At 56.4% G+C, this 27,292-nt stretch overlaps 4 protein-coding genes across 10 annotated transcripts; 1 reads left to right on the forward strand and 3 right to left on the reverse strand.

The window, feature by feature from the left end:
- Positions 1-11: 11 nt before the first annotated feature.
- MTA2 (metastasis associated 1 family member 2) lies at positions 12-9,018 on the reverse strand. Of its 2 annotated transcripts, none has more exons than XM_014834346.3 (18): positions 8,378-9,018; positions 7,585-7,652; positions 7,112-7,205; positions 5,419-5,536; positions 5,223-5,286; positions 4,930-5,047; positions 4,527-4,629; positions 4,240-4,339; positions 3,882-4,070; positions 3,708-3,782; positions 3,527-3,585; positions 2,842-2,939; positions 2,579-2,718; positions 2,089-2,317; positions 1,805-1,894; positions 1,315-1,433; positions 1,061-1,209; positions 12-845 (listed from the first exon to the last, which is right to left on the reverse strand). In XM_014834346.3, the coding sequence occupies exons 1-18, from the start codon at positions 8,403-8,405 to the stop codon at positions 680-682; spliced, it is 2,007 nt and encodes a 668-aa protein (XP_014689832.1). In that variant the 5' UTR covers positions 8,406-9,018; the 3' UTR covers positions 12-679. The 2 variants fall into 2 exon arrangements, with proteins under 2 accessions (XP_014689832.1, XP_044606122.1); XM_044750187.2 differs by lacking the exon at positions 8,378-9,018 and adding an exon at positions 8,005-8,250.
- A 160-nt stretch (positions 9,019-9,178) lies between these two features.
- Positions 9,179-18,706, reverse strand: EML3 (EMAP like 3). 4 transcript variants are annotated; one of them, XM_014834345.3, is made up of 22 exons: positions 18,257-18,706; positions 17,292-17,463; positions 16,958-17,209; positions 16,750-16,863; positions 15,642-15,709; positions 15,336-15,459; positions 14,940-15,110; positions 14,688-14,757; positions 14,493-14,603; positions 14,152-14,247; positions 13,614-13,769; positions 13,307-13,448; positions 12,717-12,868; positions 12,511-12,636; positions 12,296-12,427; positions 11,765-11,832; positions 11,121-11,209; positions 10,952-11,049; positions 10,731-10,818; positions 10,119-10,217; positions 9,703-9,833; positions 9,179-9,619 (listed from the first exon to the last, which is right to left on the reverse strand). In XM_014834345.3, exons 1-22 carry the CDS (start codon positions 18,276-18,278, stop codon positions 9,416-9,418), a joined length of 2,685 nt encoding a protein of 894 aa, XP_014689831.1. In that variant the 5' UTR covers positions 18,279-18,706; the 3' UTR covers positions 9,179-9,415. The 4 variants fall into 4 exon arrangements, with proteins under 4 accessions (XP_014689831.1, XP_070344104.1, XP_014689830.1 ...); XM_070488003.1 differs by having other exon boundaries at positions 12,717-12,898; XM_014834344.3 differs by having other exon boundaries at positions 16,958-17,212.
- Positions 18,697-20,921, forward strand: ROM1 (retinal outer segment membrane protein 1). Of its 2 annotated transcripts, none has more exons than XM_014834348.3 (3): positions 18,697-19,707; positions 20,065-20,311; positions 20,424-20,921. In XM_014834348.3, the coding sequence occupies exons 1-3, from the start codon at positions 19,118-19,120 to the stop codon at positions 20,640-20,642; spliced, it is 1,056 nt and encodes a 351-aa protein (XP_014689834.1). In that variant the 5' UTR covers positions 18,697-19,117; the 3' UTR covers positions 20,643-20,921. The 2 variants fall into 2 exon arrangements, with proteins under 2 accessions (XP_014689834.1, XP_044606123.1); XM_044750188.2 differs by having other exon boundaries at positions 18,763-19,611.
- Positions 20,922-21,068: 147 nt separating this feature from the next.
- On the reverse strand, positions 21,069-25,605 carry B3GAT3 (beta-1,3-glucuronyltransferase 3). Of its 2 annotated transcripts, XM_044750189.2 has the most exons (6): positions 25,337-25,570; positions 24,044-24,218; positions 22,752-22,824; positions 22,464-22,658; positions 21,983-22,273; positions 21,069-21,570 (listed from the first exon to the last, which is right to left on the reverse strand). In XM_044750189.2, the coding sequence occupies exons 1-6, from the start codon at positions 25,416-25,418 to the stop codon at positions 21,472-21,474; spliced, it is 915 nt and encodes a 304-aa protein (XP_044606124.1). In that variant the 5' UTR covers positions 25,419-25,570; the 3' UTR covers positions 21,069-21,471. The 2 variants fall into 2 exon arrangements, with proteins under 2 accessions (XP_044606124.1, XP_014689836.1); XM_014834350.3 differs by having other exon boundaries at positions 22,464-22,824; positions 25,337-25,605.
- Between the last annotated feature and the right edge of the window lie 1,687 nt (positions 25,606-27,292).

Raw genomic sequence — 27,292 nt, forward strand, 5'->3', positions numbered from 1 at the left:
CCAGGAAGAGCTGAAGAAAACAGCTTTTTATTTGTTACTATAAGAACCAATTACAGAATCCAAGGTTAAAAAAACGGACAAAAGATCTTTATTTCTGAGAATTGGCGTACAAAAGGCGGAGGGGACGAGGGGAGGGAAGGAAAGAGCGAGCATGGACTGGGGTTGATGCCAGCTTAGGGGCCTCAAACTCCAATTAGGAAAGTCCAGACACCGGACAGGAAGAGAAACTCCCAATTAGAAAAAAAAAAACAGACAGACATGGCAGTAATGGCAGTGCACGTCCCCCTCCCCCAACCAGGTACAACCACCTGATATCTGTTTACTCTTCCCCTCCTCCATCCCCTTTCACAAGGGGAGGCAAAATTTTTCAAAAATTAAAAAACCCTCCCCCCAAAACTGTCCAAGACAACTGTGGGTCCTACCCCCCAAAATAGGTTAGGTTCCCACAATGGGCGAAGTTCCTGCAGTCTGCCCTCCATCACCAGGCATGGAGAAGCACTGGAGGGGACAAGCCTCGTAGTAGTAACACCAGAGGGCGCCCAATCCCTCCAAGGACACACACTCACTTGCTCCCTCCCTCCCTCCCTCCTCACTCCCTTGGATACTAGAGGGAAGGGAGGTTAGGTGCCCTGGGCACCCACTCTCTAGCTTTCAGCCCACCTCCCTTCCCCACAGATGCTCAGTCCTCCAGGACAATGGGCTCATTGGTGCTGGCAGGATGTGAGGGTGCAGGTAGAGGAACTGGGGGCCGCACTGTAATCAGTGGTGGCTTCACCTTCAGGGGCAAGTTGGGCCTACGCGCAGCTCGCCGCATTTCCAGGTGGGTCAGAGCCTTCCGCAGGGCCCTGGCCAAAAAGAAAAGAGAGGAGTCAGGAAGGCTAAGACCCTCAAGGTGAAACCCCACATTCTGCACTGCAGTTCTTCCAGGTAATTCTTTTCTGGCATCCCTACCCTGCACCCACAGTCTTCCTGGAGCTGGTCTTGCTCAGATATTCCTATTTCCCATACCCACCAAGGTAGGTTGTCAACCTCTCAGCCCCTCCCAAGGTGGGCTCCCTACCTGGTATCTTTTGTGGCCACAAACACCACAGGATTGGGGGCATCAGCTGGGTTTAGTTTCTGACGCTTGGCTGCTGGCTGTGAGCTTGAGCGAATCCCTGAAGCCAGAGGCCTTCCATTGGCAGAGAAGGGGACCCCTGCCCCCGCCATCTGGAAAAGGGTGGGGCAGCACAATGAGAGGGGACTCTCTCAGACTCCTATCAAAAATAAAAGCCCATTCAACTCAGCTTGGCCCACTCCAACCTGTCAACTCACAGTCTCATAGGGCCGCTTCACCATAATGCCCCCTAGTCCCCGGTTCTGGGTCAGCTGGTTTCTGTTGATGGGTGTCTTGGTACCCCGAGGTGTTTTTGGTTTCAGAGGTGCCTGGGCCACTGCCAGGAAAAAAACAAAAGAAAACTTAGAGAGAACTTTCATCCTTTCTCTTCTCTATGCAGTTTCCCTGGGCATCCCCGAAAGTAGTGATGGGGAGGGGTCTGGCAAACAATTACCAGTATTTCAAAAATCACATGTGAGTGTGACCTTGTCAAATCAGTAGAGTAATACTGGATAGCTTAGGAAAACACATTACTAACCTACAAAAGTACAGTTTGTTAGACTAAATCTCTTAGGATTCAACGGGAAAGAACAAAGCAGGGAGAGAGAAGGTTCTTGATAGGAAAAGGACTGAGAGCTTGACACCACCCTAACTGGTTCCCTGTCCGACACCCGCCCTGTATCCACAGTCTGGCTCCCCATCCCATACCCAGATCTTTGACGATAGTTGCCAGGGGCAGTCGCACCAGAGGGTGAATCTTCAATGGAGTCTTGGCGGCCTTAGGAAGTCGAATGGAGCCTGGAGAGAAAAGATGAAAGCTTTTTGAAAAGGCTTCACGATTCAGGCCCTCTTCTAGGGAGGAGCCACATCTAATCCCCTAACAAACCCTTGCAGCCTACTATACCTACTGTAACTAGACATCCAGAGAAACACCCAGTCTCTGGCCAGGGCGACCCTGAACCCACCAGGAGCCCCACCACTCCAGCCCTTACACTCAGCCTTGATGGCATTGGCATTGATAGGGGCGTAGGGTCGTCGGGCAGCCCTCCTTGGCTGTAACAGGTCCCTGCACATGCGTCTGGCAAGACGGGTCAGCTTCGTGGTTTGGAGCAGGAATGTTTGCCTGTTCTTCGCCAGCAGCTTGGCCCGGTTGGCGCTGGTCGTATATGGGGAAAGACTTTGGGCTTCAGGTCTGGACAAATGACTCCGCGAATGTGGCTCCTAGAAGGAGAACATAGGAAAAAGGAAGGACACAGAAGGACACTGAGGCTCCCTTCTTCCTTCCATTCTCTGCAGAGAGCACTTTATTCCTGCCTGATCTCTTTACCGCGATCCAGACCTCCCTGGCTCCCCAACCACTATCAAGCACCCACACACACATCAAACCATCACCACACAAGGAGTTCGGTGTTCTGGCCTTTGCCTAAAGCTCTCATCAATATGCTTACTCCTCTCCCCTGCCTGTCCCCCATGAGTCCTTACTGTGGTGCCCCGAGCAGCCCCCTCAAGCTGGGTTGGGGTCTTCAGTCCCCCGTACTTCTTCCAGTAGATCCAACAGGAAGCACAGAGGCGGCACTGCATGTTGGGTGGGCCCCAGGCGTACCACTGGGCAGACTGTGTGGCTGTAGGAGCGCAGAAAGAAGAAGGAGGTCAGAGGGGAAACATGCCACTGAGCCCTTCAGGTTCACGGGCCAGAGCAGACTTCCTGCCCAGCCCCAGCATCCCTGCCCCTCCCTGGAACTCACTGTGGCAGCTCTCGCAGGTCAAGCCCTTCTGGAATCCAGCCCCATTCATGCCAGGTTTTGAGCCCACAGAGACAATCTGGTTAGGATTTGGCTTCGTGCTAATGGGGGCAGCGGGGGAGAAACCACGAACTGGTCAAGGAAAAGAATCCATTTCTTACTTACAACAAGAATATACAACTATGTACTGGGGCTTTGGGAGTAGGAAAAAAAAAAGAGACAATGGAAGATTGGCAACAGATGTTAGCTCAGGACGAATCTTTTCTGGGGGGGGTGGGATTAAAAAAAAAAAGGAATCTATTTCCACCTTGTCTCTATATTCGGTTTGTTTGGTTTGGTTTGGGTTTTTGTGAGGAAGGTTAGCCCTTAGCTAACATCCATTGCCAATCTTCCTCTTTTTGCTTGAGGATGATTGTCACTGAACTAACATCTGTGCCAGTCTTCCTCTATTTTATGTGGGATGCTGCCACAGCGTGGCCTGATGAGCAGTGTTAGGTCTGCGCCGAGGATCTGAACCTGCGAACCCTGGGCCACCAAAGCGGAGCAGGCAAACTTACCCACTATGCCACCGGGCCGGCCCCTCTATAATATTTGACCCTGCCTCCTGCCCACCTCCAAATCACTGAGGAAAGCACATGTTAGGGGCAGAGAAGGAAAATATGCCCATCTCCCCACCCATCACACTTACTAAGTGGGGATGTACACCTGTTTCAGTTTGCTGTCTGCTTCAGCAGCTTTCAATCTTTTCTGCGGGAAGGAAAAAAGAAAGAAAGAGAAGGATGAGAGCATCTCAGCAGGAGGATGTCATAACTTCAAAGGCAGGGGTGAGCAGGAGGCCTCTGGTCCAACTTCCCTAGCCCAGACCATACCTGCTGAATATAGCGGTCTGTGGTTTTCCACATGTAATAAAACTGGACTATGCTGGCGAGTGACTTCCAGGGTAGCTAAGGAGGGCAGAGGGAAGGATGAGCTGGCTCTGGCCCAGGTCCTGGTCCTCTCACTTGTCGCCTCTTCCACCTCTCCTCCCAGCCCCTTCCACTTACAAAGTCCTGGCGAATATCGTTGAAGTCCTTCCCGTACTTCTCCAAGGCCTCCTCAAATAGCATGGCCTCTGAGGCAGACCATTCCTCCATCTCATCTCGACACAACACAGGGCCCCCCTGGGGCACCAGGGTCGACATGGCCTTAGCCAGGTCGTAGCCGTTCCGTTGCAACGTATCCATTGCATGAAACTACAGGGAAGGTAGGGAACAGTACTGATGACCTGAAACCCTCAGCACCACTCCTCTGCTGCCCTTTAATCCCCCCCACTCCCTCAGAGACATGCTCCTTTCCTGTCCTCAGGCTCTACAGGTCCCCACAAAGCCCAGCCTGCCCAACTACCCACCAACGTCTGCTCACCAGGGTGATATCTCGGGAGGCAGCGGCTGCACTCATGTGCAGGCTTGGCTGCCGAATGGAGCTGCTGCAATCTAGGGCTCTCGCGAAGGTCCCCACAGCTCTAAGGGAGAGATTGAGAAGTCAAGAGAGAAAGAGGAAAGCATGAGTGGGCTGAGGAACTTAAGGCAGATCAGAAAAAAGGAAAGCACCCATGCCAAATAAATAAATAAAGTCCATCTCTAAGAATGGGACACAGAACTATGTCCACCTCTCCCCCAGCCCATCTTCCCCATCCACCCACCCCTCACCGGGCCACCACGAGAAACTGATCAATCTGCCGGTCTGTGAGAGGGTTGTCTGGGTCCCACACCTTCATCTCCATCTTCTGCTGGTTCCGATTATCAGATTCTCCTGGGGAACAGAGAAATGGCATCATCAGGGAAAGGAAGGGAGAATAATCCACGTCTTGACACTCACAACAGCACCTCGTTCCTCCTTGTCTCCTGCCTGGATTCTATCAGCCACCTCAACCCTCAGACTTTTCTGCCCAACTGTGCCCACTTGCCCCTGGCAGGTTCCTAAGGTCCCAATCTGTCAGGGTCACAGCACAGAGCCATGCAGACTATGCACTGTACAACTCCAGGGCACACCATTCACAGAGACTGTGATGTTAAATAACCCAGTGGCCAGATGATCTGTCCTGTTGCATACCCTCTGCCAGGCGATCTGGGATCTCAGCTTGGTATTTGCAACCAACTCGGATCTCCCCCTGATCAGCCAGAAGTGTCTTCTGCACAGGGTCAAACACCAGTGAGTAAAAAAAGCAGTCCTGGAGATGGGAAGAGAGAAGGTTAGCAGGGCAGCAGTCCTCATAGGCAGGGGGCTGTTTCCAGAGTTCCCAAGACAGGTAGTCTATCAACCTGTACCTCATCAGTACTACTTTCCTCTTGCCTTTTAGGGCAAAACCCACTCCCCTCCCTCTTCTCCCAATACCTCTTTCTCACCTCCTTTTCCAGGTACTGGCTCAAGATATCTGTCTCATTCAAGAGGGTCACACTGCATTTCCCCCTACAGGAAAGAGGTGAGCAAGCCCCAGGTGAGCTCCTCATTCCCTTTCCACACCATCTCCAATCCACCACCCCCTCCTCTCCACCTTCCAAATAAGTGCATGAGGCCACAGTGGCCCTGACGGTCCTATACCGTATGTGGGTGGCTGGTAACGATTCAAACTGCCGAGAAAGAAAAAGCTCCCGGTGCTTCAGTTGATGTCGCTGCTGCTCTGACACCCCTGGCTGCTTCGATTCCTCCTCAAACTCCCCTGGGAGATCAAGGAAGAAGAAACCAAGTCAGAAACTAATCCAGAAGGAAGCCACCTTGGAAACTCTAGCCCAGGGAAGACATTTCCTGTCTCAGCTGTTTTTCTTATATTCCCGGGGGTACCTATCTTCCACACTCTTAGGCCACCAGCTTTTCCTCTTAACCGTCTCCCCCATTACAAATGCTCCCAACTCTCCATCACCAATGCTCTTAGGCAAGAGGTGCTGAGAGTACAAAGAAGGCCACAGACATACATCCCAAACCCAGGTGCCAAAGCTCAGACACCACTCATAAAGCACAAATCAGCCCACACCAGGCCCAGCAAGAATATCACACTTGTCTCTTTCTTGCTAAACCAGCCTGAGGTCCAGAAACTCAATAAGATGAAAAAATATCACACAAGATTGTGTTTACCAGTTCTTCTTTTCAGATTTCAGAAGACTCTTTGCTCTTAAACATAACATGCAATCCTAACTATCCCTCACTTTCTACTTGGCTAATAATAGTTTATTTGTGGGGCTTTCAAGGACAGTATCTCTCAAGCCAGTGCCAACACCTTCCTACCCAAGGAGCTGCAGCTTGCCCTGAAACCTCAGTGAAAAGGGTTAACCTGGCTGGGCGCCAACCAAAGCGGGAGGGGGCAGAAGAACCACAGGCCCAGGCTCATTGGTGCATTGTTCCCAACCTCAGGGAGAAGGGGGTGTGCGGCAGGCTCCGCCCCTCACTGTATGCTCCGGAAACCCTGTGCTAAGGCACGGGGGACCACACCCCCCACACCCCTTCTGATTGGACAAGGCCAAGGTCAGCCCTTGCCAGATGGGGATAGAAACCCCAGAGGGCCAGAGAACTTGGTAGGCCCAGCTCCTCATTAACCCCTTCATGCCCAAAGCAGCCTGAAATAAGGAAAATAATTTAGGAAGGCGAAACAAGAGAAAGGGGAAAGAAAAAACTAAGGGAAACTGAAGGAGAAAAATTTTTTAACAGAAGATGAAAGCATAATGAGAAGAAAGCACAAAAGGAAAATAGAAAGAGGTAAAATGGAGTGGAAGGGAACAGGAGAGATGAGAAAGAGGGAAAAGTGCAAGAAAACTTTCCTAGCTTCCTCTTCTCTCCCTTCAATGCATTCTCACCATCTCCTGATCACAAAATAAGCCTGCTTCCCTGTTATTCAGGCTTCTAAGTACAATCTCTTCCTCTTCACCTTGACCTCCACAGTCACCACCCACTGTTCCAACATACCCAAAACTTTCCTCCAAGGGTCCTGCTTCTCCAAAGCTCTTCCTCAGCCCCTATTTAAATACTATCATCCCTTTTACTCACACCATTCACATATACAAACTCACACACAAGCCATATTCTGGCTTTCCTTATCATGGTCTCTCCACCCTGCTTCCAACACCAACATGTAAAAACAGGCCTCTCTCCAAAGACCAGGCATTTCCCACCCCCAAACTCACGCCCCTGCCTTGGGCATGTTAACCAGGGGAAACACCTGCAGCAACATGCCGTGGCCTCAGATCATGGGGAGGGGGAGAAAGGGGAGCCAGGGGTGGGGTGGGGGTACCAAGACACTCACTGGCATTACTATCAGCCAGGCTGTTGAGGCTACTAGAAATGTCCCTTCGCCGGAAAAGGCACACAACCTTTGCCTCCACATTTCCATTTGCAGTCTAAGGGGGGAAAAAAATGGCAGTGAAAACTGGTCATTTGACAACGAAAATGCATAAAGAAGAGACTAACAACAACGAATAAGTTTCTAAGGGATGTACGTAGAAAAACCCAAGAAATTACGAATAAAGAAACTTACATTTAAGATGAGACTTCCAAATCCCTTTCCTTAGGCCCCAAGAAATAGAATAGTAAAGTTCCCACTAAGCTCTCAATAGCCTTTCCTGAATACATCGAATGAATGAATGAATGAATATGAATGGGTACTTAGGATAGGGGCCTCTCTCTCTCTCTCTCTCTCTCTTTCTCTTCCACTTGCAGTTAGAGACCTCAGAAGAAAGAGACCACTTGCGGGGCAGGACGGGACTCTTCTCCACTCACCTTGTTGAGCTCCTCAATCCGTCTAACCAGGTAAGGATTGCTGGAGGAGTTCTCAAAATAGACGTAATCTGTAGGAGGGGGTGGGGAAGAACCGGGAAGATCAGAGGTGGAGATGGGAGAGCCAGAGCACCGGAGAAGGGGCGGAGAAAGTAGATCTGAGTGGACCAAAAGGCGATAAGGGTCCACGTAGAGAGGACGCTGAAATGTGGAAGCGGAGAGGCTAAAAGAAAATAAGCCATGTCCCACCCCACCCCCCACCCCGACCACCTAGTTCTAAAATCAGATCCTTCACTCAAAAGTGAGCCTTAAGGAACAGACAGGAAGCAGGGGGTTCCCCTGCAGTCCCCATAACCCGGCTATGGAGCTGCACCCCAGTCTCGGCGAAGCGAGCAATTGTTCCCTCTCTTGCAGGGCCCCCACCTTTGCGACCGAGGCGCACAATAACGCCTGGGGAGAGGAAACCTCCCGGCGGCTCCCCCGCAGGTGGCAAAGCGGTCGCCCGGCCCTTCGCGCCCCTCGCCCGCCCTGTCAGCTCCTTCGGAACCACTTTCCCAGCCCCATGCCCCGACCCCGCGGCCCCAGGCGCGGCCCCGAGAGTGCCGTCGGGGCGGCCCCAGCCTCTCCCCGAGTCTCGGCGCCCGGCCGCGACGCCGTCCCCGCACCCCGGCTCCCCGCGCTCCCGGTTCCGGTTCCGGTCGGCGCTCGGGACCACGCCGCCGGGTGCCGAGCCTCTCCTGTGCTGACCCCCAATCTCTCCCGCCCCGGTCCCGCAGCCCCTGCTCCCGGTACTCACCCCCCACCCGGTACATGTTGGCCGCCATGGCCGTTCCCGCCGCCGCCTCCGGCCGCACAAAGGGGTCCAGGCGGCTCGCGGGGACAGGGTTCGGCTCGAGGCGAAGCCCCGAGATCGGGGCTGGCGCTTCGCGGAAGTCTCGGTCGGACCCGCGCAGCCGGCACCTCCGCCGCCTCAGCCGTCGCGGTTCATCCCGGCCCGCGCTGTCGCCGCCGCCGCTACCGCCTCACGCCCCGGACGCCGAGGCCGGCGCCGGTCCGCTCGGCTTCTTCCGGAACGAGCTCGGCTCCCGCCGGACCGGAGCCAGGCCTCCGATCCCCCCGCCCTCGCCGAGCCCCACCAGACGTTGGGCTCTGCCGGCCGCGGGGAAGGCTTGCCCTGCCCGCCTCGGGGTTCGCCTCCTTCCGGAACACTTTCGGCCGAGCCGGAGAACAAGGCTGGGCGCTCGGCTCAGGTCGGAGAGCGAGACCCTATAGATCGGCTACTTCCGGAAGAGGTTCGGCTCCGTCCGGCGAACCGCGGCCCGGCGCTCGGTTATTTCCGTTGCGGCTCGGCCCCTCCTCCGAGGGCGGGAGAGGAGTTGGGCTTAACTCTCTGGTCGCTGGAGCCCTGCTGCTCCGCCCGCGACCCGAAAGACTCGCGCGCCTTTGCGCTTCGCCGGGCTATTTGCAAGCACCTTTGCTTGTTATTTGCATGAACGGTCTACGCTCCCTTACCCTTTCCGCACTCCCCTTTTTCTTCACCCCCACCCCCTTGAGGCCCCAGAGGCGCCCTGCCGCGCCCCACAAAAGGACTGGGAGGTGACTTTGCTTTTGGTTTATTGCCCCTCAGCAGGCGGCGGGAGCCAGGGCCCAGGCTGGGGCTGCCTGGCTCAGCCAGCGCGTCTATACAGTGTGTGCAGGGGTGCCGTTCGCCCCCTCCGGGGAAATGCGCAGTCGGGAATGTCTCGAAGTCGAGGAAAGGGTCGGCTCCTGGTCCTGGGGTATTCGGGTGGAGTGGGGCCGCACCGCAGGGCCAGTGGGTCCCGTCGGGCAGCGGTCACACGTCGAGAGAGGAGGCGGGGGACAAGGATGGGGTTCGAGAGGGCGTGGCGGGCGCCGGCCCCGCGCCCCCGGCGCCCAGCACCCGCCACTGGAAGATGCTCGCGTCCTTGCCGCCCAGGGAGACGAGGTGCGAGTCGTCGTGCGTGAACCGGACACTGGTCACGTGGCTGCCGTGCCCGCCGTACACGAGGCTGGGCGCCTGGGCAGGAAGGAAAGTCGAGTTGCGGCGGCCGCGGAGCCCCAGGCCCGCCTGCCCGGCCCGGAGGCCCCGGGAGGCCTCACCTTGGCGCGTGCGCACGGGTACTGGAAGAGGTGTACTTTGCAGAAGTCGTCGGCCACGGCCACCACGCGCTCGTTGTGGGAGCGGCACAGGGAGTTGATGTCGGTGCCATCCGAGCCGTCCGGCCACACGCCTAGCACAGCGGCCGGCCTCAGCCCGGCCTCCTCCCCGCCGCCACCCACGGCCCAGAGCTGCACCGTTTCCGGAGCTCAGGCAGCCGCGAGGCCACCCACCGGCCGCGTTCCAGGCAATCCTTCCTGGTCCCTAGGGCCGAGGCCGGAGGGGCCTCCTGGGCTGGCTCTGCCGGTTTCTCGACGCCCACCCCTCGACACACGCCCAGCATTCCGAGCCTGGGGCGGGCTGCACCTTGTCCCCACGCCCCTCTCACAGGGTTCCGCGCCTTTGCACCCCTGCTCACCGTAGACATGGAAGCCCAGCACGCAGGTGTAAGTGGCCCACTCCCGGTCTCGGCTCTCATAGCGATTCCTCAGCAGCTTGCAGCCTCCAGCCACGTCCCCTGGGGAGAAGGAGCCCACCCAGCTCAGCTCTAACCCTGCCTCCAGTCGCAAAGATGCCCAGAAGGGAAGACTGGCTTGAGGCGCTGGCATGTGATCTGGTCACCATGGTAGCCCCCAGCCCAGGGCAAACCCAGTGTCTGAGTGCTTCCTGAATTCTAACAGCTTCTCATCAGTTCCTCCTCCCTAGATAAGACAATCCCTCCACACCTGCCCTGAGAAACTTTTCCAAAACAATCTTTGCTTAGTGCATTTTTCAACTCCCTCAAGTCCTTGTGGGAACAAGACAGGGTATAAAACTGTATGTGTGGCTTTGTCTCCAAATCACAAAATTTCTCCTATGTGTATAATTCCAACTCCCCTTCCACCCCATGTTCACCTCCCTATCTGACAGGCCCTCCACCTGGGGCTCCCCACATATTCTCCTTCATCCCTCCCAACCAGGAGCCCCTACAAACACAAATAAAACCCACCCTAATTACCCTCTCCCCCTGCCCTCCCCTACTGCCACTCACAGTAAAGGATCTCATAGTCCCCAGAATTGGACATGATGAAATTCCCATCCTTGGACCAGTCAAGGTGAGTGATGAAGCTGGAGTGACCCTGGGAGCAAGGGTCAAGAGTCTAAAAATGTAGCCACCATTTCCCATCCCTTGGCCCCCCCTTGATACATTCGACCCCTTGGAGGAGTTTACCTGCTATGGTAATGCCCCACCCTCCACCCCAGCTTCCTCACCACACAGCGGCCAAAGCGGCTGGACTTGGCACCATCACTGGAAACACTATAGATGTAGATCATGTTGTCATGGGAACCGATGGCCAGGTACAACCCATCTACAAAGACAGTCACTCAGAGAGGGAAAGGCCAAGGACGGGTCTGGATCCAGGGTGGGGGTGGCTCCCACCTGGGCTGTACCGGACCACTGAGAGCTGCTCATTGCCATCAGTGACATCGGACACGATCTCTCTGGTCTCTGTGTCCAAAACCAGCCACCTGGTAGGGAGGGGGGCAGAAAGCAGGTGTGAGGATACCTGTCCCGGGTAGGGTGGGGGTTGGCAAGTTGGAAAGCCTCAGGGACACCCACCGAAAGGCTGTGATATTGACAGAGAGCTCACCACTGAATTCTTATGCTGGGAAATAGGATGGGGCTAAGGGCAGATAAAAGGTGAGGGGCTTCTCATACGTCAGTCTGGGAAAGGAGTACAGGAGCGCCAACAACAAGGGCCTTATGGAGTCTACAAGCCTGTCACTTCCCTGTAAGCCTGTTTAGTCTCCCCTGTGCTCCTCCCATCCCTGCTGCTTCTCTATCCTGAGCTGCCACCTCCTCTACTCACAGGCTTGGAGGGGAGAGTGGCTGGGGGAGGGTGTGATGACAGTAGCCACAGGAGAGCAGGGGAGGCCCAGGCTGCAGGGAGAAGCACTGAGGAGCAGGAAGGTGCAGCTGGGGCTCCTGAGCAGGCAGCAGTCACATTCCTCTACCCCACCATTACCAGAAACCCTTCCCATACCTCCTGCTTTCCCCTCCCAGGGGTCCTGGCTCCCTCTCACCTCCCCGTGTTCAGTCCTACGGCCACAACTGCCCCACTGGGATGGAAGTCAGCACAGAGACCAGTCTCCTGGGAAGGGGGGAGAAGGTGAATTCAAGAAGATGCCTCTCTAGTGAGGAAACCAAGATGGACACCTTGTCATCTTGGTAATGTGAAAGCCTCCTCCTCCCAAGGAGGAGACGGGAGGAGAGTGACAGCAGACCTGGGGTGGAGGAAGGCTGTCACTGGAGCCTAAACAGGGGGTGATACTCAAAATATTTAACAATCAGAACTGAGGCCCCCCCAGCTGTGCCGCATGTTACCCATTTGTTGCTGGATCAAAGGGAGGGCTGGAGGGTTGGAGGTGGGGGCAGTGCTCAGGGGGCACGGGAGGAATACAGCACGGAAGAGTGAATATTTTAGCCAGTACAGCCATACCAGTACAAACTGGCTGCCTCTTGGGAGCAGAAGGTAAGGGGATGCAGGGAAGGAGTGCTGGCCACAGGAGTCAGGGTGGATGTGGCACTGGGGATCTAAGGAAACAGGGCTCTACCTTGAGGTCGATGCTCCAGGCCAGCGCATGGCCCTCACCATCCCATAAGCAGAGCTGCCGGTCATGGCCGCAGGTGAGGAAACGGTTCTGGAAGGGATGTGTGCAGAGCCCCCAGAGCTCATCCGTGTGACCCTGTAGCAGAGCCTGGGCTGTCACCTCTGGCCATCTCCACCAGCTCTTCCATCCCTCCTCTCCCACGCCCTTGGCCCCCCAACCTGGATTACAGGGGAGAAACCCTGGGCCAGATCTCCCCTCAGCAACGCATTCTTCGTGGTTCCCACTAGCAGCTCAGAGCCCAGCCCCTCAGCAATGGCCCGCACAGCTCCAAAGTGTTCCGGAATCTGCAGAGCAGTGGCAGAAATTCAGGCCCACTGGCCATTCCTCCTCCCCCTCCCTCCCTTGAACCCAGCCTAGCCCTCACCTCAGCCTCCTGGAGGGCCACCAACCCGGGCCCCCACTGTACCAGCCGGCGGTCCCGCCCGCCACCACTTAGCACCGTCCCGTCCCGCCGGAGACACAGGGCGAAGATGGAACCTTCGTGAGCGTGGGCCTGGGCCACAATCCCATACGTCTCTGTTGGCAAAGTCCTGGGTGGGTCGTGCTCTTAGGGTGCAGGGAAATGGGGAACAGGAGCAGCCTAGGCTGTCACAATAGAGTAATAACTCCCAGCTGTTGAGTGCCTACTAAATACTGTCTCTGATCCTCAGCTTTTATTCTCCCATTAACAGACTGAACAAGCAAAGCTCAAAGAAGTGAGATAACTTCCTAAAGGCCAGACAACCACTGGCAAAACTGGGATTTGAACCCAGGATCTGGCAGACTCCAAAGCCACAGCTCTTTCCCCTTTGCCATGCTGCCCCCTACCCTTCTCGAATGGCCCCCCAAAGGGCCCACACTGGGACCTACCGACAACTGTCAACTCTCACGGTACAAAGATGGGAAGTCCTCTCCTCTGTTCCCACAGACCCTCTGAGGTGCTAGACTTCCCAGATGCCACCCTTCACCACATACCTTTGGCCCCGCCCCTGCCTGGGGTCCTGGAATCCGAGAGGCTCCGGCCCCAGGTGAGAATGTTCCCCTCTGAGTCCCCAGTGAGAATGTCTCCATCCGGGAGGAAGACAAAGCAAGGGATAAACTTGGGTTTCTTGTATTTCTAGGGGAGAGGCGAGCAGGGGGCAGAGGTCAAAGGGAAGGGTAAGGACTAAAAGTTACGGCACAGCTGGGAGTTGGGTAGTATTATTAGGGTCTACAGTCCTCAGACCAATACTTTCATCTGCATTCTGCCTCTCCCACCCCCCTGCACCCATCCACGCCTCACCCCAAAGACACCCTGTTTCCGAGTGAGGGTCCCATTCCCAGGAACCCCTACTCCACCACTCCAGTTCCAGAAGTGGACGTGGGACTTCCCGCTGGTGACAATGCAGCTGCTGTCACGAGGGCTGAAGCCAACGGCCAGGACTGAGTCATTTGTACTCTGAAGGGAAGATAACAGATTCAGCCTCCCCGAGCCCTGAGCACCCTCATTCTACTTGACTCTCTTCAATTTGTATTCTAACAGGTGGTCTGCAGAAGCTGAGAATCCCCAGGACAGCGCATCCTTCCAGACCTTGGTCACCTAAGAGCACTACTCTCGGTCATGACGATTAGTCACCCTATGTTAATGCCTAACACATCGTCCCTCATGAGGGGAGAACTTCTGCAGTCCCCATTTCACAGCCTCAGAGAGGCTAGGCAGCTTGCCCCTGGTGACCCAGCCGGAAAGGCAGTAAATGGATGCGTAAGTGTGGAGCTCTCTGCACTCCACCACCCCTACCTCCCCAACCTCAGGGTTCCTCCAGGCCACCTGGACTCCTCACCTTGATCTCAGCCAGCTTTGTGCCCCGGCTGCAGTCCCACACTGACAGCATGTGTTCATTGGAATCATCCACCACACACAAAAAAGCACCCTGATCCTGAGAATGGAGGACACATCGAAGGGGCTGAGTGAGGCTCAGAGGTCTAGGGTTCACGGTTATTAGGCAAGGGGGTCCCATCACAGGTTAAAAGGGCAGGAGAAATGGACTTATGTCTCCTTCTCAGGAGAAGCAGCCAGGTGGGGTTCAGGAAGGCCAAAACTTCTGAGGCTTCCCGGTAAAGTGCAAGAAGGGGGTTCCCAGACAAGGAAGATAGGGGTCTAGAGGCTTTGGGGCGAGCTCACCACAACTGAAAAGGCCAGGGCCCCCACACCCCTCTCGAAGGCCCCCAGTCCAATCTCCTGCAGCTTCAGCAGCGTCTCTGAGTCCCAGACGTGAACCACAGGCTGCAGGGGCTGGTGGAGGAGGAGGGGTCAGGGGTGTGAAGGAAAGCTGGGCTGGAATCTCATCCTGTCTGCCTGGTGTCTCTTTGACCTTACCTTTCCATCCTTATCCACTCCAGCTGTCTGTCCTGAGGCTACACGGACACCATCAGGGTGAACAGCCAGGCTAAGTAGGGGAGGAGACACTCTAGGGAAGGGGGTCGGTCTCTCAAGACCACCCAGGACACCTTCTCTGTGCTCACGGAGCAGCAAAGCAACTCTTCTCTCCTGCTCCTCCACACCCGCCCAACCCCTCTTCCTGCCAAGCCCACCACCCCTGTGCCCACCCCCAGGTCCCGGGACCCTCACCATCGAACGCAGTCCGTGTGCCCCCGGTAATGTCTCTGGCCGCCACCTCCAGGACCCCCTGGGCCTCCCCCAGGCCGGTACAGCACCACCACACAGGCAATAAAGTAAACCACCTCCCCAGAACGCAGCACAAACAGATTAGAGCGGGAGTCACGACCCCGGTACCCATAACTGGAGTGGAGGTCATGGTCAAGGAAAGGGTCAGATCAAGGGCAGGACGAGGAAGCGGGGAGAAGGACAGAGCTTCTGGCTGGCAGCATTGGCAGACGATGGTAGGGGAGGATTCAGAGGGCTCCTTGACCCTGCAGACCCAGCAGGAAATCATAAAAAAGGGGCTGGGGGGGGGGTCCCAAGATGGGAAAAGTGGTTCCCATGGGACTGGAGGGGGCAGGATACACCCAGTCAAGGCTGAGGGTCTCCGGGGGTGGGCCACTGGGCAGCTCCTCAAGGCTGCGGATGCCAGATGGGATGTACATGGTAATGGGGCGGCCACGAAGGAACATCTTCACTGAGATGCCTTCTACAGAGAAAACAGGGGCGGGGGGAGGTTCGTGTCAACCAGCACCCTGCAGCCTCCCTTCCAGGAAAGCCAGAAGAGAACTCCACCCACCACACCTCACCAGTCCCCCAAAATAGCTCTTGGGGCTATAGCCCAAACCCTAACTCTGTCATCCAAGTTCTTCTAGAGCCCTCTCTACATACCCAAATTGTAATTGCTCCTCCGAGATCCAGGACCCCCAGGGCTGGAGAGGGGGTCTTTCCCTCCGCGGCTGTTGGGAAGACAGAAAAGCATAGATTGGAGTCAGGTCCCAAGACCTAAGTAGGGAGGGAGAGGACGCAAGACAGGAGGTTACTCCAGAGACCACATCACCTCTGCGGCTTTTAGTTTGCATTCTGAGTGTTCAGGACCCGAGAGTAGATGGGGACTTTCGGCTCCATTTAAGAGGTGAGAAGTTTGAGGCTAAAGGGGCTGAGCACACAGCACAAGGCCACAAAGCTTGTAAGAGGCAATGCTGGGTGACAGAGAGAAGAAGCCAGAAGCCCTTTCCTCCAGCCCGCCAGGCCTCTGGCTGTTGATTTCCCCATCTGTCAAGTGGGACAAAAGTGAACCCAGAATGTACAGGGATCTGGGAGGTAAGCCAGAAAGTCCTCCTCTCGCAAGAGGAAAGTGACAGGTGAATTCCAGAGATCACTGTCACAGATGATAATAAGGTGACACCTCTTCAGAGAATAAAGGAGAGACCAAGGATAGGGCAGAATGAACACTCAGGTGTCCTGGGACCTGTACAGACTCAGAGACAACTGTGCTCAGCCACGAGGATCTCTCCTTGGACTCTAGAAGCAAAGCCTAGCAGACTGGGGTGAGGAAGGTGGGCTGAAACTCTGAAAACAGTATTCCATGCAAATCATGGGAGCTTTGGGAAAAGCCTCTTGGAATCTTGGAAGGTATGCCGTGATAAGGTGGAAAGGGCAGGGGAAGTGGAGTCTGGAAGAAGTGAGGTTGAATCCTGACTCTAGCTGTGTGACCCCAGGCAAATGACTTACCCTCTCTGAGCCTGCTTCCTCACCTGGACAATGAACAGCATGAGACCACCTACCCCCCAAGGATGTCGTGGGGACTGAATGAGATGGAGAAGGTCGAGGGTTTGGCACAGCGCCGGGTACACAGCAGGCGCCCCAGGAGTGCTTGTTCCTTTCTTCCTGTTGGGCAATGAGGTCCCCCCACCCCACCCAGGGAAGTGAGGTGAGGGATGTGGAAAGTCAAGAGCCTGAGCGTGGGGCGGGCAGGTTGGGGGGGAGCCTCGCCCACCTCTCTGTGCTCCCTGAACGCAATAACAGGTTGGCCGAGGAAGCTGCCTTCCGGGAGAGTTTCTGTCGAGGCCGCTCTGAAGGGGATGAGGAGGAGGAAGAATTTCTCCGTGGCCTGGCAAGAGCACAGTGAGCAGGTGAAGGTCAGTCCCTCTAATCAAGCTCGCCAACCCTCCCACCCTTCCCAGCCTCTGCCACAAGACGCTTACGTATCAGCACGCTGTGGGGGCTGCACAAGCCTGAGGATCCCCGGGGGGCCAGGGGAGCCAGTGCCGCTGCTGCTACTGCCCCCTCCTTCAGACTGTGTCCCACTAGGCTCTTCACTGCCCCCCTGAGGGGCTGGGGGCCCGTTGCTCAGGCCAGGGGGTCCAGGGGATGGCTCCATCTGCACCTCCGTCTGGGTGCCTCGGCTCACCAAGGAGGGGCTGCATGTGGGTGGTAGTCCTGGGGGCGCTGCAGGGCTGCTGGGGAGACAATGAATCAAACCCGATGCCCCTACAGGCCCCAGGAAGAAGGAGGAAGAGGGTGTGGCGATATGCATACCTGTCCCTTGTAGGAGCTGGTATGCCAGCGTCCTGCAGGGAGGTGGGGGGTGCCTGCAGCCGCAGCAGGCGAAGGGCTTCCGCCAGGGCCGCCTTTACCAGCTCCATCTCCTTCTCCTGCACCTGAAGCCGCTGGCTCAAGGACCGCAGGACCTCCTGAGCAGGGCCCTCACCTGGGTAAGGGGCAAGAAGCACTCAGAATGTGCCCACCACCAGAGGAAAGGGCTGAGGGCTTCTCTCCCCTCAACTTTGCATTTGTCCAATAGGACTGCCCCCTTCAAGCAGCCCCAGGCTTGGGGCTCGCCCAGAGGGGAGGAGATGGGTGGTAGAGGATCAAGAGCCTCCTTGTGGCAAGGCAGGCAAGGAGCCTGGCAAAGCTCCCTTCCTGCTGCCATTCCAGCCTCCGCAAAGACAGGGAGTACCATGGAGTACCGGAGGAAATATGGAGTACTGCCGAAGAACGTGGGAACCACAGAGGGAGGTGCAGTCCTGGTGAGGGACGACAGGCCCACCCCAGAGCAAGCTCGGGTCTCCAGGGGAGGCAGAGAAACTGAGCAGGGGGAACGGGAGAGAACGGGGGACCCAAGAGTACAGTCGTCCTGAGGACTCAGTGGACCAGGAGAGAACTAGAATGACAGGTATCAGTGGAGACAGAGTCACAGTGAAGGGCCCAAGGTGACAGAGGGAGTCAGAAGTAAAAAGACCCGAAATACCAGGAGAAAAGGCCCAGAAGAACATAGGAGGCAGGGAAACATCGAGGGGCAGGATGACGTTGGGGAAGTCCGAAGTGACGGTAGGGGAACCCAAGTAAGTAGGGGAAGCGACCTGAGAACAGTGGAGGATGCTCAGAGCCCCTGGGGCCGAGAGCACGCGGGGACGCCAGCAGACAGCCGTCGGGCACTGGCGGCGCCCGACCGGCCGGGCGCTCCGGGAAGGAGCACGCCGCCCGCCCCGCCCCGTACTCACCGGGCCCCCCGGCCCCGTCCATCCGGCCCCCCGGCTTGCTCCGAGCGGCGGCGGCGGAGGAGGCGTCTAAGCCGCTGGGGCCATGGCCAGGGAGAGGGGAAGGGGAAGCACCCCGGGGCGCGCGCGCAAGGGCGCCGTGCCACCCCCCGGGGGCGCTGTCGGGCGCGGGGAAAGGGCCTGGAGGGGGCGCTGTGGGGCGGGGGCCGCCGACTCCGGGGCCCACCGGGGCCTCGGACTCTCCCGGGGCCGCTCTCGGCTCCCGGGGGTGGGGTGGCGGGGCCGTCCCGGGCCCCAGCGCCGCAGCACAAACAGGCGCCGGACGCGGAGCCGCCAGGAAGCGCAGGAGGGGGGGCGGGCCGGGGTGGGGGGGGGCCGGGCCGCCTGGTAACCCCTCCCTGTCCGGGCCTCCCGGCTTAGCACGCGGGCGGGGCCAACCCGCTGACCCCCAGGCCGTCTCCAGGCCTCCGCCCTCCAGGCCCTTCCGGATCCCCGCCCCCGGATTCCCTGGGGACCTGGGAGACAGCGCGGGTCCCGAGGTCTCCGCCCCCCAGCCCCTAGCCCCTCGGGCAGAGCCGACCAGCCCTCCCTCCCCACTTCCGCGAGGGGGCAGAGGCGGGGTCACGAAATAGGCCCTCTGCCTGGGGGAGGGACTTTTCCTAAGGGGCAAGGCCAAGGCATCCCGAATTGCGGCTGGCAGGGGACAAGGCGGCGAGTTATTAAGGCTGGGGATGGGAGGCTGCCCAGGGTATTGGGGTCAGGGTGGCATTAGCCCAGCTCAAGCCGAGCTGGGCTGACTCAGCATCCTGCCCCGGCCAATCCCCAGCCCTGACAGCTCTGCTCTCCCTTGGGTAGAGATGGGAGATGGCGCCGGTGTTGCCCCTGGTGCTGCCCCTCCAGCCCCGCATCCGTCTGGCACAGGGGCTCTGGCTCCTCTCGTGGCTTCTGGCGCTGGCTGGTGGCCTCACCCTCCTCTGTAGCGGGCATCTCCTGGTCCAGCTGTGGCACCTTGGCACCTTCCTGGCTCCCTCCTGCCCATTCGCTGCCCTGCCTCAGGTTGCCCTGGCAGCCGGTGCAGTGGCTCTGGGCACAGGACTGGTGGGTGCAGGAGCCAGCAGGGCCAGTCTGGATGCGGCTCAATACCCTCCCTGGCGAGGGGTCCTGGGCCCACTGCTGGTGGCTAGCACTGCTGGGGGCGGGGGGCTCCTGGTCCTTGCCCTGGGGCTAGCCCTGGCTCTACCTGGGAGTCTGGACATAGGGCTGGAGGAGGGCCTGGCGACTGCCTTGGCTCACTACAAGGACACAGAGGTGCCTGGACACTGTCATGCCAAACGGCTGTTGGATGAGCTGCAGCTCAGGTACCACTGCTGCGGACGCCATGGGTACAAGGATTGGTTTGGGATCCAGTGGGTCAGCAGCCGTTACCTGGATCCCAATGACCAGGACGTGGTTGAGTGAGTGATTTGCTTCTTCCCTCCTCCTCCTCCTCCCTTGAAACCCCTCACCTGGACAGGCCATAAATAGAGCATAGTGGTTGGGAGAATGGGTTACAGCTCTGTCATGTATTAGCTGTGTGACCCAGGGCATGTTACCAAACTGCTCTGGCTCCATTTCCTCACCTGTGAAATGGAGATGGTAATAGTACTTATCATAGGGAGTTTTGTGAAGATAAATGAATTATGCATGCCTAGCACCCAGTAAAGCAGTCAGTAAACATCTTACTTTTTTCCCTTCTCAACTCCTGTGCCCTGCAGCTTCTCCCCAGGCCTCTTATCTCCAGACGTCCTAACACCCTGCCCCTCCCTTTGCAGCCGGATCCAGAGCAATGTGGAAGGCCTATATCTGATTGACGGGGTCCCTTTCTCTTGCTGCAACCCCCACTCACCCAGGCCTTGCCTGCAAAGCCAGCTCTCAGACCCACATGCTCACCCCCTCTTCGATCCCCGACAACCCAACCTAAATCTCTGGGACCAAGGATGCCATGGTGTGCTGCTGGGGCAGCTGCAAGGGTTGGCAAGCACACTGGGCAGCATGCTGGCTGTCACCTTTGTGCTGCAGGTAAGTCAGCAACGTGTCTGAGGCCTCCCTCCATCTGGGCCTCCTCACTGCCTCACTGGGGCCCCTGGAACGGCCAACCCTCACTGACCTCTTTCCCTTGCTTTCCCCACAGACTCTGGTGCTCCTGGGCCTGCGGTACTTGCAAACAGCACTGGAGGGGCTTGGAGGAGTCATCAATGGGGAGGGAGAAACACAGGGCTATCTCTTTCCTAGTGGGCTGAAAGGCATGCTGAAAACAGCATGGCTAAAGGGAGGGGTTGCCCACAGGCCAGCACCTGAGGAGGCCCCATCACTAGAGGCCCCTCCTAAGGAGGGTCTACCTGAGGCCTAGTGGCCTAGAGCTTGGGGTGGGCATTGGGAGGGGGGGAAGGGGAGGGATGGACAAGACAGGAAACCTCACAACTCCTTACCAAGGCTCTCGGGGAGGGGGGGCCCTGGGATTAGAGGGGTTAAAGATAGTCAGTGAGCTGGACGGGGGTAGGAGAGAAAACCTGGTATCCTAGAGCCCAGCCCCTGTGGCCGAACCACCAGGGAACAGAGGAAAACAGGGCAATGACAAGGACTGGAGATTGCTTCTGGTGCACAGACTCAATAAAGCTTTTGGACTGAAGCCACCGATCTCTCTCTTCATCTGGGTTGGGGTCCCTGAGAGAACTGATTTCTGTCTGATAGAGAAGCCAGGATGACAAAGTTTGGACCCTGGTAAGGATCAGAGTGCAAGAACCAGATGTGGGAAGCGAAGGAAAACAGTGACCCCTCCAGGTTGAGATTTTTTATTCTGGAGGTAGGAAGGGGGTCAGCATGCTCAGGTGGGGAGGGTCCAGCCCAGCTCCTCCAGCCCCCCAGTGCATGCCCAGCCTCAATAAGTTACCCAGTTACTCAGGCGCCCTCCCTCCTGAGTCTTTCTGTCCTTTTGCTCCGCCCCAGACAGGGCCAATCTGGCTCAATACAAGGGCCGCTTGTCCCCAGCCTGTGGGCAGTGCCACATGGCAGGCTGGGGGAGGGGAGAAGCAGCTGGGCTACGCCCTGGGGCTGAAGGGGCAGAGGGGCCGCCCCTGGCTCTGAGGGGTCAGGACTTGGAAAACCACATCCTGGGCAGGCCAGAGGCTCAGTCCCCCAGCTCTGTGCCTGATGAGGTGGGGGGCGGGATGGGGCCGCCATCACACCTCAACGGCTGGGTCTGAGCCTCGGCCCTGCCGCTGTAGCTGCTCCTCTTGCTTCATCTTGGGCTTCTCTGTCCGCGTATGCCACACCAGAACCTGTCCCGGGAGGGTTTCGGTTAGAGCCAGGCCTGGCTGGAGCCAGGCCTCTGGGGCCCTCAGTGTAGAACAGATTCTCCAGCCCCTTTACAAACCAAGTGTTGGCTGCAAAGTGTGAAAGGGCAGGGTAGGGGGAGGCTTTAGTATTCCTTAAATGGGGCCTTACCCCTTCCCCTCTCTGCGCCACATGGGTACCCAGGACTTGGGGAGACACAGTGGCAGGAGACCACTTTCCTTCCTGGCTCCCAGCTTCCCCTTCAGTAGAGTAAGCAAGGTTGAATCTGGGCTCTGGAAGATCCCTCCTGGTTCAAACAGCCATCTTTTCGTCCTTCTCCCCAGGGCCTCACTCCCACTCTTCCCATCCCTCATCCATCCCAGAGCCAGGTTTCTGTGCCCACCTCCAGCCCCTTACCCGAGTGCAGTTGGCAGCCCGTGGCTCTAGGTCCTTGGGATCCACGAGGTGGCTCAGGAGACTGCTCTCCAGGTGGCCCCGGGGAGCAGCAGCATCAAACTGGGCATTGGGCTTAGCCAATAGCAAGGGCAGGGCAACAGCGAATCCCGCCATATCCAATGGGAAGGGCCTGTTGGGCTCCCATGCTGTGTGGAAGCCCACGACCCGACCATCTTGTACCCGAGGGCCCTCAAATCGCAGGCCGCCCACAAGCCCAACTGGCCACACTGAGACACCACGGGTCCAGCGCATCTAACAGAGGTCAGGAGAGAAGAAATGGGGTAACCCAGGGGATAGCGAGCATCAGGAAGGACCACTTGGGTCACTCTGCCCTATTGTTCCCCCCTCCTCATCCAGTAGCCTGGACCAACAGTGGTAACCAAGGCAACAGATGAAGCTGGCCCCACTTGGCCTCTTTCCCCATCCTTATCCCAGTGCTCACCTCCTCAAAGAGTTCCCGGCTGTAGGTGTTGTCATCGTCAGCAAAGTAAACAACTCCTCGGGTCCCCGGCGGGGGTGGGTCCTTCTCTCCCCCTACGGCACCCCCTCCACCTCGGAGCCAGTCCAGAGCCCTGTTCCGCTGCTCGACACCACGGGGCCGAACCCAGCCTGGCTCGCCCTCCCGGAGCCGCTGGGCCTTGGGGGTGAGAACGGCCAGGTGTGTGAAGAGGAGGCCAGAGGCAGCCAGCAGCCCAGAGACCAATGGGGTGGGGCTCTCAGCGTCCTCTACCAGTAGCCAATGCAGCCGGGGCACCAGGCTCAGCGTCTGGGACAGCCGCACCAGCTCCGCCTTCTGCACCAGCCTGCAAGGGGAGAGATGCAGCAGAAGGGAGAAGGGTAGGCACCATTTGCCCACTCCAGCCAGTATACATAGCTTCTCCTGGGCCACTTCTAGCATCCCACATGACCTTTCCCCGACCAATACCCAAATTCCCTTTCTTGCCTGTCAATGCTGACAACTGCCCTGTTTTTCCAGTCCATGTCTGTCACCCACCTCAACCCCAGGGCTCTGACTGTGGGGGGCTGTAAGTTAAGGACATAGGCTTTGGGGTCATATCTGGGTTTGAATGCCAGCTTTGTAACTTATTAGGTGAGACATCTGGGGAAAATGGCTCAATCTCCCCAAGCCTCAGTTTCCTTGGCTATAAAATAAGAATAACAGTACTTCATAACAATTTTGCTTTAAAGATTAAATAATGGCTTTCTAAGACGCCAGTAGGATGAGGTTCTCTTCCTCCTCTGTTTGGGTTTCCAGGTAGAAGAATTAGAGGAGCCTCTTGGCTTATCCCTCTCTAGGAGAAGATGATTTATCTGAGTTTAGACAAGGAAGTGGGAAGGTCTGGCCCAGTCTCTTCTAGGCTTCTTCGTCCTCCAGATGGGCCTGCCTGCCCAGGGTTGATGGTGGGTGTGTACATGTGCAGGAGGAAAAGGGTCTAAGAGCTGCCTCTGCCTAAATGGGTCAACATTTGATTCCAGGGAGCTGTTACCAGGCCCTTTGGCTACAGATCCAAAACCATATTCCCCAGTTGGTCCGTATCAGTAACAAAGCTACATTTTAATTAAAAAAAAAAAAGAGGAAAGCACTTATCACAGCGCCTAGCAGAGAATAAACACACTGCAATAACAACTGGCGTAACTATTTCTAGACCCTGGTATGATTGTAGGGCCAAGCGCTTTTCTACTTGAATTTAGTAAGGGGTTCTCAAACTTTCTCACCAAAGGATCCCTAAGGAGAGAGAGTGAACTCAGTGGCAAGCTCAAAATTTCTTTGCAACTTTATTATTCTATCTTAAAATTTCGCAGGAATTTTGTATTCTGCTTCACAGTACACCCCTGTCCATTTTAAGAGAACCACCACCATTTTCCCACAAGTCTTTGAGTTAAGATGTATTTCATTTATCATGTTGTTTGGCATGCCCTAGTTTGAGGAATATCCCCTGGCCTAGGGCTTCCTCAAACGCCTTATCATCCACCCCAACTTCTTGGTCCATGCAGGCCTCTTGAGCGCACCAGAGCCCATACCTGGCATAGGTGGGGGTAACAACATAGATAGTAGGCAGGGCCTCAGGTTCAGGGGGCTGGGCAGGGGCAGGGGGTGGGCGACGGAGATCGGCTTGCAGCTGGGAAATCCTCAGATCCTTCTGCCGAAGCTGCTCTGCTGCGGCCCGCAGGGGAGGGAGGCAGTCACATGGCTGGCCTGGTCCCAGGAAGCAGGGTTGGAGGCAGAGAACCACAGCATGTTCAGCATCCCAAAGGGCCATACCTTCTCCTTCAACTCCTAACCAATGCAGGAATCTCCTCACAACTTTGATAACAGCATTTTCTACACCTCTGGTGGTGGGGAACTCACTGCCTCAGTTAGCAGCCCCTCTCAAACTTTAATAAATTCCATCCGTTACAATTTTCATTTGGACACTGTGCTGATTATCTGCCTCCATCCTTTCTACCCGCTGTTCCTAATTTTGCTTTCCGGAGCCATAAAGAACAAGTTGATCTCCTAAAACAGGACAGTCTTTCAAATACCTGAGGATCACGCAGTGGCTCTGTCTCTAAATCCCTGAATAAGAGGCAGGGTTGAATCTGTTCCCTCAGCTGTGTGACCAAGGACTCATTAAATTAATTGATTCCATCATTGGATAAATATTTATTGAATGCTCCTTCCGGGAGGCACTGCCTTAGATGCTGGGGATGCAGCAGGGAACAAAACAGACACGGTTCCCTGCCCTCATGGAGCGTTGAGTTGAGTGAAGGAGGCAGACACTGAGCAAAGAAATTAATAAAACCATTACAAACTGTGCTAAGGGCCATGAAGGAAACAAATAGGATAGAGAAGACAATCCAGAAAAAGAAGAGTTATTTTTGCTAAAGTGGTCAGGGAAGGCCTCTCTGAGGCGGTGACATTTGAGCTGAGACCTGAAGGATGAGAAAGAGGCAGCTGGGAGAAAAGCACCGCAAGCAGAGGGAACAGGTTAAGAGCTGGAGAGAGCAATGAGCGAGGGTTTTCGAGAAACTGTCATGAAGCCGGTGTGGTTGGAGCAGGGAGAGAGAGATGGGGGAAGGAAATGGGGTTGGAGAGGCAGACGGCGGCAGGATCATGCGGGGCCTTGCAGGCTCTGGGAAGGAGTCTGGATTTCATCCGAGGTGCGGCGGGAGCCACGGCGCGTTCTAGAGGGGCGCGCGTCCGGCGGCCGCAGACGGCTGTCGGAGGGCCGAGCGGATGAATGGTGTCTGCACGGGGGTTCATCCCCAGGGCGGGATGCACGGCGGCGGGTGCCCTCCGGCCAGCCCGCCGCACCCCCGCCCCGCCCCGCTCACCGAGCTGCACCAGCGCGTAGAGGAGGCCGGCGATCGACACCAGGAAGTAGGCGAGAAACACGTTCTTCAGCTTCAGCTTCATGGCCGTACCGCCGCCGGCGCCGGGGCAGGCGGGGTCCGGCAGGGAGGAGGGGTCCCCGCCCCCCTCCCGCCAGCCTGCAGACCCCGCCCCTGCAGCGGCCCCGCCTCGTGCCCCGCCTTCCTCGCGCTCTTCTCTACTGGCTCCCGGGAGCTGGGGCTGGCGGAGCCGTGGCCCACTTCCGGTCACCCTGCACACCCCCAGGTTAACTTCCGGTCCCACAGCTTGGTTCTGGGAACCACGGGAGTGGGTGACGTCACATCCGGCGTGCCAAGCGCGCGAGGCCGGCGGTCAGAAGCCCGGTGAGAGCACGTGGGAAAGACTGAGACCTCCCACTTGACCTCCAGGCCCTGTCAGTTTTCTCCTTATATTCATTCATTCACCCGTCAGTCACAGTACGGAGTAACAGTAGCTCAATAAATACTTGTTACACTAATGAATGAAGTCTAGGGCCTATCACGTGCCAGTGTGCTGGGTGTCATAATCCTCACCATAAACTTTTGATGGATGGTACTGTCCCAATTTTAAAGACGAAGGTTGATAAAAAAAACAACTATGTAATTGCCATTGTGCAATTTTCTCCTGTGTCCTTTCTAGACACCTAACTCTGGGATCTGTACTGTTTCCTCTGGCCCACATTTCTTCAACAGACAACAAAGGGGCAGGGGCAGGGATGGGGTGCCAAGGCATGAGGCTATCTCCCCAGGAAAGCGACTGGAAATATTTCTTGGACTGAGGAATTCCATGAACACATCCCCTACCTCCTCACAGGCACAAGTCATCCTGAGCAGTCATTTTTCCTAAAACAAACTTGTTTCTTATAACATAGTCACTAAGACTTGCGGTCAGTCTACAAAATGGAGAAAACTATTTCCCGTCACTAAAACAATGGGAAATCTTTTTTTTCTTGAGGAAGATTAGCCCTGAGCTAACGTCTGCTGCCAGTCCTCCTCTTTTTGCTGAGGAAGACTGGCCCTGAGCTAACATCCATACCCATCTTCCTCTACTTTATATGTGGAACGCCTACCACAAGCATGGCTTGTCAAGCAGAGCATAGGTCTGCACCCGGGGTTCTGAACGCGTGAACCCCAGGCTGCCGGAGCAGAACATGCAAACTTAATTCACGTGCCACGGGGCCAGCCCCAACAATGGGAAATTTTTTAAGTGCTGTTAGCTAAAAGGAAGCAACTTTTAGTGTGAGAACATCTGACCATATAACTATTTCTATTTAAGAGGGACCCCATCAGCTCTGGTCACCACCATTAACTAGGCCTACTAAAATCTGATAACCTTGAGGCCAACCCCATGGCCAAGTGGTTGAGTTCACGGGCGTTCCACTTCAGCAGCCTGGGGTTTCCCCGGTTCGGATCCTGGGCACAGACCTATGCATCACTCATCAGGCCACACTCAGGTGGCATCCCACTTGACACAGCTAGAGGGACCTACAATTAGAATATACAACTATGTACTGGGGGACTTTGGGGAGAAGGAAGAAAAATAAAATCTTTAAAAAAAAAATCTGGGGCTGGCCTGGTGGCACAGTGGTTAAGTTCACACGTTTCACTTCGGCGGCCTGAGGTCCGCTGGTTCGGATCCCAGGTGTGGACATGGCACCACTCATCAAGCCATGATATGGCAGGCATGCCACATATAAACTGGAGGAAGACAGGCATAGATGTTAGCTCAGGACCAGTCTTCCTCAGCAAAAAGAGGAGGATTGGCAGCAGATGTTAGCTCAGGGCTGATCTTCCTCAATAAATGAATGAATGCATAAATAAATAATCTGATAACCTTGCTGGGCTCCTCTATTTCATATTGGCATGTAGCAAGCTGAGGAAAGCTTGCACTCACTTTGCTGAACTGATGAGGCTTATGCT

The sequence above is a fragment of the Equus asinus genome, chromosome 17 (assembly GCF_041296235.1).
Source record: "Equus asinus isolate D_3611 breed Donkey chromosome 17, EquAss-T2T_v2, whole genome shotgun sequence".
Taxonomy (NCBI): Eukaryota; Metazoa; Chordata; class Mammalia; order Perissodactyla; family Equidae; genus Equus; species Equus asinus.

Bases quoted from the DNA above. Each gene is read 5' to 3' on its own strand.
- MTA2 (XM_014834346.3), bottom strand. From the start codon at position 8,405: ATGGCGGCCAACATGTACCGGGTGGGGG. The intron at 7,653-8,377 runs GTGAGTACCGGG...CCCCTCCTACAG, and splicing joins CAACATGTACCGGGTGGGGG to ATTACGTCTATTTTGAGAAC. The intron at 846-1,060 runs GTAGGGAGCCCA...CTTTTTGGCCAG, and splicing joins GTGGCCACAAAAGATACCAG to GGCCCTGCGGAAGGCTCTGA.
- EML3 (XM_044750182.2), bottom strand. From the start codon at position 18,278: ATGGACGGGGCCGGGGGGCCCG. The intron at 14,248-14,492 runs GTGAGCTCGCCC...CTCCATTCTCAG, and splicing joins CCCTGGCCTTTTCAGTTGTG to GATCAGGGTGCTTTTTTGTG. The intron at 12,428-12,510 runs GTTGGGGGGCCA...GCTCTGCTACAG, and splicing joins GTTTCTCCCCTGTAATCCAG to GGTCACACGGATGAGCTCTG.
- ROM1 (XM_014834348.3), top strand. From the start codon at position 19,118: ATGGCGCCGGTGTTGCCCCTGGTGCTGCCCCTCCAGCCCCGCATCCGT. The intron at 19,708-20,064 runs GTGAGTGATTTG...CTCCCTTTGCAG, and splicing joins AATGACCAGGACGTGGTTGA to CCGGATCCAGAGCAATGTGG. The intron at 20,312-20,423 runs GTAAGTCAGCAA...CTTTCCCCACAG, and splicing joins CTGTCACCTTTGTGCTGCAG to ACTCTGGTGCTCCTGGGCCT.
- B3GAT3 (XM_014834350.3), bottom strand. From the start codon at position 25,418: ATGAAGCTGAAGCTGAAGAACGTGTTTCTCGCCTACTTCCTGGTGTCG. The intron at 22,274-22,463 runs GTGAGCACTGGG...GACCTCTGTTAG, and splicing joins GCCGGGAACTCTTTGAGGAG to ATGCGCTGGACCCGTGGTGT. The intron at 21,571-21,982 runs GTAAGGGGCTGG...CTCCCGGGACAG, and splicing joins GGGCTGCCAACTGCACTCGG to GTTCTGGTGTGGCATACGCG.